The following is a 12,260-nucleotide window of genomic DNA, read 5'->3' as shown; positions in this document are numbered from 1 at the left end:
TGAACACCCCCAGCTCCCTCAGCCGCTCCTCACCAGACTTGTGCTCCAGACCCCTCACCCCTCATCCACACAGCCATGAGCTTAGGGAAAGAAAAGGAGGAGCGGGACTGAAGGGCAAGTGTCTTGCGCCCGGGTCACTGCCCTCCTGCACCAGCCCAGCTCCCAGGAGCAGCCTTTGAGCATTTCAGCTCCCCACTGGTGAGAAACCGCAGGGCCATTACTTGCCCACTGCCCTTCAGGGCATGATCCAGGCAGACTTGAGTCCTGGCCACCATTACAGCCGCACACATAGCCAGCGGGACCCTGACCTTGACTGCCAGCAGGGCTGCTAGCCCCAAATTTATGCAGGCTAGTAGTTGTGGGGCACAAGGTGTGGGGTGAGGGACGGGTCCCGGTTCACTTCGCCCATGGCTGCGTTCAGAGGGGACGAGCCTCTACTCAGTGGTGCCTCACAGCCTCTCCCAACCCTGTGAGCACAGTGGTGACACGGCCCATGTCCCTTACCAGGCTTAACCAGTACCTGGCCCACCAGAAAGCCCCACCAGATCCAGGGTGTCTGCAGACACCCATCCTGTTGATGTACACAGAGAATCATAGAATGGTTCGGGTTGGAAGGGACCTTAAAGGTCATCCAGTTCCAACCCCCTGCCCTGGGCAGGGACACCTCCCACCAGACCAGGTTCTCCAAGCCCCGTCCAACCTGGCCTTGAACCCAGGACTGGGGAGCTGCGCTGCAATAGGAGCAGGGAGCCTGTGCTCGATTGCTCAGATGTAACTGTTGGCCTGGGAGGGTCACGTTTCCCTTAGGAGGCTGCCGCAACACATAAGTGTAATTAATAACTTAAAAATGGGAGGGGAGCAGAGCTGGAGTTAGGGTGATAGCAGGAGAATGGACGTACTGCGGCACCAGATCCCGTGTCACAACCACCTCCTCATCCTTGCTGGTGCCTGCTGGCTGCCTCCAGCGTGCATCCGCCAAAAGAAACATAAAAAGCTTCTATTTCACGTGTCTCGTGGAAACCGAGCACCACAAAAGGAAACGACTCCCCAGAGCAGCTGCCAGGAGAGGGCATTACAGCCCCAGCAACGGGCAAGGGCCTGCCAGGAAAGCCCAGCGAGCTCCCTGCGCACCGCTGTTCAAGCCACAGGTCCTCCTCAAAGATGAGCTTGGGAACCGAAACTTGGATGTCTTCTGGGTGCTGCTAAAAATGAGGGATGCAGTAAAAGCATCACCTGCATGGGGTGCTGCAGTTTTCCCTGCAGCGTGTGTTAAGGAACAGCTCTTCTCCGTCGTACCAACCAGCGCATTGCTGCTCCTACCGCTAATTCCCCGCTTTTGCTCCCAAATAAACTAATGTCCCGCAGTCACAGGCAGAGTAACTGTTCCCACTAGGATTTAGCTGCCACTTCACTCTGTCTGGCTCAGACCTGAAGGTGTGTGTTCCCCAGACCTTCTCCATATTTCCTCCCCTCTTCTCCCTTCCTTACATCAGCCGGTCTAACGCAAGGCATCACCCCTCCCTGTAAACCTCACCCCGGGGTCACACAGGAACTAAGAGGACAAGGCGCTAAATTTAGGAATGAAGAAGCAAAACTTTAAAGACCTGGGGGAGGTGCCACAGAAATAGCAATAATTGCACCTGTAGCCTCAGGAGACCCCTCTGAGATCATCACACGGGGGTTTCCCTCCTGCACAGATGGAAGAAAATCAGGCACTGGGAATAGAGAACCGGAGCTGGGATGTATTTTGCAGCCAGGACATCTTGACCAGGACCGCTGCAGAAGCTCATCTCCTTTGCCACGTGCCCACCTTCCCACACACCTGAGTGGGTCCTTCCTTTTCTATGTGTAAAAGGTGCAACCACAAACCTGCTGTGCACGCGTGACCGGTTGATGAGAGCACTGCCAAACATCAAATACTGCTGGTTTGGAGCCACAATGGACAGGCACCAAGATTTGAAAGGGTGACCATGCCCGGCCCAACTTCATTAGGTGTTCCTAATTGGAGATGTGTTGAGCCCAGTTTCATAGACGTGTTTGGTTAAAGGCTGAAATCTTCAGAATTATTTAACTGACTCTTGAAAACTGATTCAGCTGTTAAAAAAAAAAACCCTCACTAATTATTTAAGTCCATTTAGGAATTCACCTTTCAGGAAAGCTCACTATGGCTCTGAAGAACCTTCAAATGAGTTCTGCTTCACTGAAATCAACATCAACCATCTCTTAAAGCCTTGAAATCATTCATTGTCCAACATCTCCCACCCACGGCAACCGCTGAGCAATCCAATTAAGTTCATCTCAAGGGGAGTGGCCTCCAAGACAGAAAGCACCCCCCAGAAATCATGGGAAATGGTAGCTAGTTAGAGTGTTCGTCTTCCATGGGGCAGGAGGTAGAGCCACCAAACACTAACCCAGTAGCACTTTCGGGAGCATGCTACCAGGATCGTAAGTTTGCCTGGTACCCTCCGTTGTGAAGCTTCAAAGGAGGAGGCGGCGGTGGCCATCCTGTTTGGTTTCCTTTCTCTGATGGGACAAAGACATCCAACATGGGTTGCTACTACATCACGGCAAAGAGAATTGCCCACAACGCCGGCCAGTGGGGCTGTAAGGTTCCTCTTGCTCAAGCAACAGGGCCCCTCATCTTCACAAAAAAAACCCAGAGAAACTGGTCTTTCCTGAAAAAGAGCTGTTGGGAAGCAGTCTTCAGCTAGAGCATCTGTTCTGGGCAGAGGTGATTTTATGAAGTAACACCAATTGCCTTATTCTCATCGGTTATGTTAAGTCCCTGTGCAAGGTGTTCCTTTTACTTCCAGCGCCCTCTAAAATCTGGCTAAGCACCCAAGCTGACTCATGAGAGCTCGGCAGAGCTTCCCACTGCTGCTCATCCCCACGTTCCTCAGAGGCTGAGCTCAGAAAGTCATTACAGATTCATAGAAAGGTTTGGGTTGGAAGGGACCTTAAAGATCATCCAGTTCCAACCCCCTGCCCTGGGCAGGGACACCTCCCACCAGACCAGGCTGCTCCAAGCCCCGTCCAACCTGACCTTGAACCCCTCCAGGGATGGGGCAGCCACAGCTTCTCTGGGCAACCTGGGCCAGGGGCTCACCACCCTCACAGCAAAGAATTGCTTCCTAAAGAAGAGTCCTCTCAGCACTGGGTTGGGTTTCTCGGACTTCAGAGTAAAACATCCAGGTCAGATGCTTTACAAGCAGGAGATAAACTGCAGGAGGAGGGTTGTGATGGCACACGTGTCCTCCCCAAATCACAATGTTCCTGCTCCCTGCTGCAATGAGGCGCTTGAGCAAACAAGTACGTAGGATGATAAATTCCTGCTCTTGTCATCAGCCTCATCCTACTGATCCCACAAGAAAGAGTGATGCTGGGGAAGGCGGCTGTAGGTACCCATCCCAAACCCTTCCTTGATTTCCTTCTCCGTACCCGGACACCAAGCTCTACCTGGGGAGAACACAAGCATCCAGGAGGCAACAACTTCCCTTGTCAGCCGCTTCCTCCTCAAGCTGTGGTCTAGATCCTGCTTCCAGACTGATGTTTCTCAGAGCAAACAAACAAGTTAAAATCAGTGGTAAAAATCACACTTGCTGCAACAGCTTTTGGCTTGATCATATAAGATCTCACTAATCTAAAATAGGTCAGAGAAACACAGCTCCCCCTTTAAGCACCCCCCCACTCAGTTCTGTTGTCACCGCAAAGGTCACGGAAACAGCAAGTGGAGGAGAAACAGGTAATTCATTCAGGTTTTATTTGAGTTTTGTTTTTTAAAGTGGCTGAGCTGACCTCGCACATTAAACACACCCGGCACTACAGGAGACTTACGCCGAGGCGGTACGAAGAGAAACACATTATCTTGCCGGTTTTAAAATGGCAACAGCCCCGGGATTTCCAGGTGGGACACGACACAAAGACACCTGCCCATAGACGAAAGCTGCAGTCAGAAACCTTTACAAACAAGGCAAAGGCTGGTGGCTGCTGACACAGTCCCAAAGCAGCGCTGGTCGTGAAAAGCCACCGTAGCGACGCTGCAAGGCAAGAGGGAACGAGCTGCTCGTCACCCACAGAAGCCTGTGTTAAATTTGCTTCTGCCGTTTCACGTACCCGTGAAATGGGGCCTCTCTCTTCAGCTCCTTGGCACATCAAGGCCATCTCCTCCGTTCTAGCTCCCACTTTGCCTTTTCAGCTGAGTTTTGTCATTTTTGCAAACCTCCTGGATTAGCTCCAGCTCCCTTGGCACGGGCTGGGACTCAAAGCCATCTTGCAGCTCCAGCCTCCACTTCCAGCCCCTCTCCCTTTCTGCTCTCCTCCTTCAGAGACGTTCCTGCCTCGAGACGCAGCCGGCTGCTGTGGCACTCCTTGAGTTCCCTCAGCAATTGCGCAGTTGAGGTTTTAACCTTTGCTTCATCCTAACCCAACGCTCCTCGGACCAACTCCATCTTCTGCCGTAGCTCTTCCCACCGTTTCTCCACAGGTGTCCATTTGGGCGGCGACTTTCTGGCCTGCTCCCATCCCTATCACTGTTTCGTTATTGCTGGTTATTCCCTGTCAAAGTTGGCAGCCGCTTCCCTAAGATCCCATCTTTGGCATTGCCAGCTGTCATTAGCAACAAACGATGAGATCCTAGAGCATTAATTACCCACACGCTTGATCCAGTTGGGCTTACGACCCCAAAACACATCTGCAGGCTCTCTACCACTGTTGAAATAAGAAGCCGTTAGAAAGTCTCGCTGTTTTACGGTGGGAAGATGAATGGAGAATCAGACTTCACCTTCAGCAATTTTAACATTGAAGATGTCGCCATCCACTGTACAAACGGATTATGCAAGCTCTTAATTAGGAATGAGATTCAAACAAATATTATTCTTGGACTTTGGTCTGGACCAATTTTACTGTCAGACAAGGACAGCAAGTTTTAAGGAAGCGCGTACTTATCTCCGGGCCCTTGCAGTCTGCTCTTGCTCAGTACTTTTGCTGCAAATGTGCCCTACTTACACCAACCCGCGACATTTTGAGAGACAGATGGATTCGGATACTAACAGAGATCTCGGCTAAGAAGCGACAGCCTTTTACACGCCTCCCATTTCTGACCAGGCAACGTTTTCGGCACTTTTTCAAAACCAGGCCTCTGAAAAGGGGCATCAAGTTGGAAACAAAACACTGCGGCAACCCCAGTTGCTTCACAAAATAGCGGGTTTTGTGTCGATGCGGTGTTTACCCCCCAAGCCTCTTCTCCAGCCCTAACCAAATCGCTTAAGTCAAGTAAGTGTCTCCATGGAAACCTCCTTTCTCAAGGAGCCTCCTGGCTGGAGGAAACCGTGCACCCCTTTTGTTTAAAAGGGGAAGGCAGTTTGGTAGGACCATAAAGCCCATCTAGAGAAGAGCCTGTAACGACTCATCAGCCAGATTTATGTCCTTTAAAAACTACGTCCATTCAGTTAAGACATTTCAGGGATGGCTAAAGGTGCGCTATCGCTGCTACAACCAAACTAGCAAGTTCTGCCGGCCCCTCCATCCCTGCCCGGGCTCCATCCTCTCAGCATCCCACAACCGTCTCTTGGTCCCAGTGACCTCCAAATCAACGGTTTGTTTAAAGAAAACCCAGAGCTAAAGTAATACAAATCAATGCCCATTCTTGAAATATAGGAAGCGACTTGTCGAAGTTACTAATTGCTTCTTAAATAAGACGATCTGTGTTTTGGAAAAGATGATGAGTTTTAGGCTCTCCCTCCACCAAGCCCTTTGTAAAGCTTTAGCATGCTATATCATTTCTGGCATAGGATTGCTTGAGATCCCTCAGAAACAAAGCCAATTTTCTGAAAGGATACTCAAACAATTGAATATTTTATGTTCTAATATAGAAGAGAGACTTTAATATTAATAGGCAAATAAATAATTAAGGGCTGTGATTAAAAACGGTTTCAACTCGGGCGACTCGGTTCATAGAGCAAAAGTAAAAGAAAAAGCAACGCCACCAAAGAAGTTCTCTAGTTGGAGTCGCTTTCAAATCACAGCAGAGTTGAGATGTTCTGAGAAAAATAAGTCCCAGAGATTAATTTTTAAGTCAGAGCCGCTTATTTGAGAGGTCTCTTTAGACAGGCAAGTGCTGTAAATGGCTACACAAAAGACAACACAGGTGCTGATGCCGGGCGATGCACAGACGGAGAGTGGAGGAAAGGGTGTATCTCAGAAGAACAAAAAATAATCCCATTCTCATAAGCTTAAGGTAGTTACAAAATTTTTTGAAGATTTTCTTAGTACATCAAAACACGACGTGCGTGTTGACTTGAAACTAGGTCCAAGCATGTTGCAGCTGTCGTCCCCTTTTCCCACCCATCACAGGTGGGGGAAAAAAAAGCCTGGGACAAGATGACACACATCTATGGTCACAGCCTTGCAGCATCCCAGTGGAGAATGAAAGGCTTTTGGCAAATCCCCTCTCAAGCAGCCAACAGAAACCAGGCAGGAGCAACTCAAAGTGGAAGTCAATGAGACAGACGCACATCACTACCCTAAGAATAAGGATAAACAGTCGTTCCTGTGGATTCCTTTCCATTATGCAACAGCAAATCCAGAAGGGTGACTTAAGCACACACAAATAACCCTTTTTACCTTCTCTGGGGAAATTTAGCAGAAATCCTGCTGCAGAAAAGTAAGTTCCCATGCGTGCTTGCAGATAGGGTATACCTGCATTAAGGTTCTCATCTCAATGGGACGCAGAGGAAGGAGTGAGGAAGGGAGTTAAAAAGACATTAAACACGTTTGTGGGTTCGATTTAATCCTCTGCCATCAAAGAGTCAATTGCCAAATCCGTAAGATGAGAGCCATGCGAGATCTTAGATCACGTGAGATCTAGCCCCTAATTCCTTTCTTCCCATGTATGCCATCTGAAGTCTTCCAGAAGAAATATAAACAAAGTCCTTATCAAAGGGAATTATTGAAGGGTAGTGGCCTTCCATTTCGCCATCTCCAGCTAAGCTCCAAGCAGAGGAGCTCATCAATAGCTCCCCATCCCTCTCCAGGCTGGCAGCTTTGCTGTTTTGCCCAAGGAATTCATCCTTAGATACAAGCTTTGCGAGGGGAAACTCTTAATATTACAGGGACATGACATGTATATACAAAAAGGGAGAGAGGCTGCAGATTTTGGCAATGGACTTCAGACTTGAGCCTCGTGTCAAACAGTGACCACCCTGGAGCACAAAGGATGGGAGAAGGCACCACAGAAGCAAAAGACCTCACAAACTCTTACCTACGCCCGGTAAAAGTAGTATAAGAGCTGTCATCTATTATGGAGCGAGCAGGAAAAATAGATTTGAATTAAACCCCCGGCGCTGGGAGGAAAGGGCTGAGCCAGCAGCAGGTCTCGGCAAGAAGCAGGAATGAGTTTCTGTGCCACACGAGAGTTCTGGTGGGAGACGAGCAATTACTCCAGAAGGGGTTTAAACTCACCCCCGTAGATGACTAAAGCAGAACAGAGAGAGCAGCTCCACCAGTTATAACACACATCTTTTATCAATTTTCTCTATGTATAAAGTTACTCCCTTGAGAGCCACTTGCTATGCCAAAGAACTACAGAAAAAGGGGCAAGAGACAAGGTTATATGACCTCACCCAACACTTTCCAGCTCCCCGTGACAACAGGAACAATAATCTCATCCGACAGACTTGTCTGGTGACAGTGCATTCTCCGATCCTTCCTCAGCCCCAAGTTAAGAAACACAGCAGTTCATTTTATTAAAAATCAGTACACAGTTGAACGTAAGCCCAGTGTTTACAACCAATCCCTCTAGTAGTTCCAGGTTTCCTGTTGTTTTACAGACTATTAGCAACCAAAGGAATCAGTAGCATAAAGAAACCACTATAATTTCAAAAAAAAAAAAAAAAAATTAATGTCCCCACGTCTCCAAGAAAGCAGCATCCACGATTAGTTTGTTTTCCATTGGATTTCCTCTAAGAAACAAGAGTTTTCAACATCATTTTGCAGGCAAATCTTATCTTTATAACAGTAATTGCTCTGTTTGCTTTACCATACAGGGCAAGGGTCTCTAAGAAGCCTCACAGCGCTGATAAAATAACCCTAAAAGAGCTCTCTGTCCATTTTTCCTGCGATTTACCTTCTAGAACACCAGTAACGTTTGAGATTTGTTTAACTAGATCAGTTGAAACTAAAGGGGGAGGGGTGGCCCTAATTTGCACAATTTGGCAAAAAGGTCATCCATGAATTGACTTCTCCCATGGCTGCAGGAAGCACACAGAGGTCTTCTCCATGCTCCCTCAAAGCGTCCAAGCAGGGCTGCAGGAGGTACGCGTATTCACACCCTCGTTCCCCTTTCCGTTGTTACAGCTGTTCACGTTTCTGCTGCCTCCTCGAGTCATCCAAAGCACAGTGGCGTGATAGCAGCTTGCCAGAAGCAGGAAAAGTCCAGCCAACAAAAGATTTCATTTATTAAGATAAACATGGTCTAAGGCGCCACGTTCTTTTTTAAAATAAACGCAGTAAGAAAGAGGAAAACCAACCGGCTTCGCTACGTGTAGGTCAGGTTCAGACGTTCTCAGAAAGACCTTCTCAACCATACAAAAGACCCTTCCCCTCTCGCCCCCCGTCACGAGGATGGGAAGACAACTCACGATGTCAAATCAACCGTGTCCCTTTGCGTGCCCTTCCACACCCAGTGAACAAAACCCCTGCCACCTTTCAGGCCAGATCAAAGTTTTAAGCACGCGCCTGTGAAGAAGGAGCAGAAGGGGAGAGAGGCAGGTAACTCAGTCTCTGAAATGGACACCTAAAAGTCTTGACGCGATGACCGCGTTGTACTCCACCACTTTAATGGTTGTTCTTGGCTGCCTCTTTAGCTGCAATGATCAGAGGAGTGAGACTAGACAGAGGCTTTGCAATTTTCAGGAACTGGTGCTAGGAAGACAAAAAAAAAAAAAAAGAGAGAAAAAAAAAAGTTAAATTTTTCAGAACACGCCCCAGCAGTCTGCTGGCTACTCAAAATATTGGCACCTAGACCCATATGCAGCCTAAAAACCTACTCCAATCTCTGAACAAAGGTCAAACCAAAAGGTCATAGAATCATAGAATCACCTGTTACCACCACAAACTTTTGGGGCTTGCCTGAAGTGATGAACAGATTTGCACCCAACACATGTAAATTCTCCAAGACCGAGCAAAAGTCAGCAAATTCCCCTGGGGAATTATAAAGAAGTCTTGCAAAATCTATAGCGGAATTCTGCGTGGAAGGACGGTGTAGTGAAAACAAGCTGTGCGGTTCAAACACGAGGCACAAGGCTTCCTGCAGGAATCACCTCTCGTTTCTCCCTTCCCTGTTGTCACAAGTCTAGTGAAAGCATTGCCGTGGCCTTCTACGGATATTAGAGGTTTACAAAGCAGCTGAAATTTAGGAGAGCAGAAACACAGAACCGTTCAGTCAGTCTCCTGTACAAGGTGCTCTGCTAAGTACAACAACACTGATTGCCCAGGGAGGCGGTGGAAGCCCCATCCCTGGAAGTTTTTAAGGCCAGGTTGGACGGGGCTCTGAGAAATCTGGTCTGGTGGGAGGTGTCCCTGCCCATGGCAGGGGCTTGGAACTAGATGATCTTTAAGGTCCCTTCCAACCCTAACAATTCTATGACTAAACAGCCTTCAGATGAGAGTGAAGGCATGCAGGGCAAGTCACAAGCTGTTCCGAAAACAAAAAGCAACTATATCCCACAGGACTTCTGAGCATCAGAGGGGATCAATCACCCACGGCAACATGCTTCAGAGAGGGAAGAAAATCCAAATAATCAGAGGCTAAAGGGTGGTTAAAAACAGGCAGAAACACTACAGCCAAAATGCTCTCCTGCTCCAAGGAACAGAACGTTACTGCTTTCTGATATTCTCATCAACACTTATGAATACTTAAAGGGTGGGTGTCAGGAGGATGGGGCCAGGCTCTTCTCAGTGGTGCTCAGGGACAGGACAAGAGGTAACGGGCACAAACGTGCACACAGGAAGTTCCACCTCAACATGAGAAGGCACTTCTTTGCTTTGAGGGTGGCAGAGCCCTGGCACAGGCTGCCCAGAGAGGTGGTGGAGTCTCTGTCTCTGGAGACATTCCAAACCCACCTGGACGCGTTCCTGTGCCACCTGCTCTGGGTGACCCTGCTCTGGCAGGGGGTTGGACTAGATGATCGCCAGAGGTCCCTTCCAACCCTATAATTCTATGATTCTGGGGCTGGAAAGTCAAGGAGAAAAAGTGATCTTTCAGCTACTGCCATTCTGCCAGTGATTACTGCTTCATCACAGTCTCAGAAGGCAGCAACACATCCAAAGCTGAATCTACTACACAAACTAGCGGAAAGAAAGGCAAAAAAAAAAAACAACAAAAAAAAAACAATGGGGAACTGTCTCACAGTTGAAGACTGAGTGCCCCTGATCACAGATTTATTTTACAAAGATCTATATTTCCCACCCCTATGGTAAATTTGACAGAAGGAACACACAAACCACTCCTCTCATCTATCTTGGTAAAAAGCCTGCTAGCTTGGCCCTTCCTTTTCACCAGAAGTTCAGACTAAGACACCAGGTTTTCAGTGAAATAACTGTTGATAGGGTGATGAGACACTGGAACAGGTTGCCCAAAGTAGTTGTGGATGCCCCATCGTTGGAAGTGGTCAAGGTCAGGTTGGATGGGGTTCGAGAAGCCTGATCTAGTGGGAGGTGTCCCTGCCCACGACAGGGGGGTTGGACTAGAGGATCTTTAAAGGTCCCTTCCAACCTAAACCATTCTACGATTAAGATATCTCACAAGCTTTGTTCCATCAACTCTGTAAGGAGTAATATCTGGCAAAATGTTGTAACACCAAACTGCTCCAGTTAACGCAAGCCATGCATGTTCCAAAGAGCTTTGGGACCCCTCCACCAGAAGGGAGACAACCAGAACATCCAACAGCTAGAAGCCCTCCTCCTGTCCAAATAGGAACAACCATGGCCAGACCGTGACAAGACACACAGGTATCAGGGCCAGCTCTGTGAAGAAGCCGTGGGAATTAAGGGGCTCGGCATTTGGCAGGCCTGGGGCACAGCGATTATTTGAGGTTGGCTACAGAACATGCTGCACAGCTGCCGCTATTAGTAAGTGCAGCATAAAAAGGGAGTAGTCTGTTAACACTTTATTATAGATTAAGGTTTTGGGGTTGTTTGGGCTTTTTTTTCTGGCAGGTTACCTTAGCGGTGCTTGTGCCTTCATCTGATGCAGTATTTAAGACGCCAAACAAGATCTCTCCGTAAGCCTGGCCTGGCTCGGCATTGCATGATTACATCGATTCAGCCCTGTTCCCCATCACCTACCTGTAGCAGCTCTTTGGCAGAACCTCTCTTTTCCACGTCCATTTCAAGACAGCGATTTAAGAAATCTCGGAATATGAGTGAAAGCTTTTCCGGATTCTGCAGTTCCGGAGTCCCGTTAGTAGCAATGAGATAGAGGGCCTAAAGCAAAAACCAGCACCAAAGAAACAGGGGGTTATGAAGGTCAGATTCCATCTCTGGATTACAGAGACGCTCATTTCTTCTCTCCCTTCCCCCAGTTCAACCAGGAGGAAGAGAGACCCACCTTATCAGGGTGGCTGATCAATGCTTAAGTTCCAGCCAACAGAATAGCTGCCAGCCCTGTTTTCATGTGGATGGGATCCAATCCTTTATTGTTTTACCCTCCTAATCTGGGTTTGGATCCTGCAGCCCTCTCAAGGGATTAGGAGGACAAAAACCAACATTCCAGGCTGTGTTTACATAGGGAAGTCAACTGGCATGACTCTACCAGTGCTAGACTCCTGCAATAACTATATCCTCATGGGAAGGTGGCCCTGAATAAACAGGAGATTTTGTTCTGTTGGTACTTTCCCTGAGTGCACAAGGCCTAAAAAGTCAATAGGATAAAGATGCAGTTGGCTCCTTACAAAAGATGTCCAGGAGACCCTCAAGCAGCTTTTAACCTCCTGCAGAAACAAGTTCTGGTACTGCTTGGGGATGAAGCATTCACACACACACCCCTTTTGAGAATCAAGGAACTCAGAATTCATCCATTTCAGGATTTCATGCGAGGAACTTCCTGGATGGATTTTCAAAGGAAACGGAAACCTGTGAGAGACTTGTTAATATGCAAGCCCTTTGAGCACATCACTCGGCACATCCCATGGGAGCAGTGATAGCCTGGGAATTGGCAGAAGTTGAGTTAAATGAGGCCAAATTACTGCTACGTAACGACCCTC

The 12,260-nt window shown here is 48.2% G+C and overlaps 1 protein-coding gene across 6 annotated transcripts in view; it reads right to left on the bottom strand.

Moving 5' to 3' along the window:
• Positions 1–3,748: 3,748 nt before the first annotated feature.
• Positions 3,749–12,260, bottom strand: part of PAK1 (p21 (RAC1) activated kinase 1) — an 86,937-nt gene continuing 78,425 nt past the window's right edge. For all 6 annotated transcript variants that reach the window (XM_063326683.1, XM_063326676.1, XM_063326700.1 and 3 more), the window contains 2 exons: positions 11,344–11,481; positions 3,749–8,919 (listed from right to left, as the gene is read on the bottom strand). In XM_063326683.1, the coding sequence (XP_063182753.1) occupies positions 8,833–8,919; positions 11,344–11,481 (225 nt within the window). In that variant the 3' untranslated portion in view covers positions 3,749–8,832. The remainder of the gene's footprint in view (positions 8,920–11,343; positions 11,482–12,260) is intronic.

Source organism: Chroicocephalus ridibundus, chromosome 1 (genome assembly GCF_963924245.1).
Source record: "Chroicocephalus ridibundus chromosome 1, bChrRid1.1, whole genome shotgun sequence".
Lineage (NCBI taxonomy): Eukaryota > Metazoa > Chordata > Aves > Charadriiformes > Laridae > Chroicocephalus > Chroicocephalus ridibundus.
This window is presented reverse-complemented; position numbering and strand designations above follow the sequence as displayed.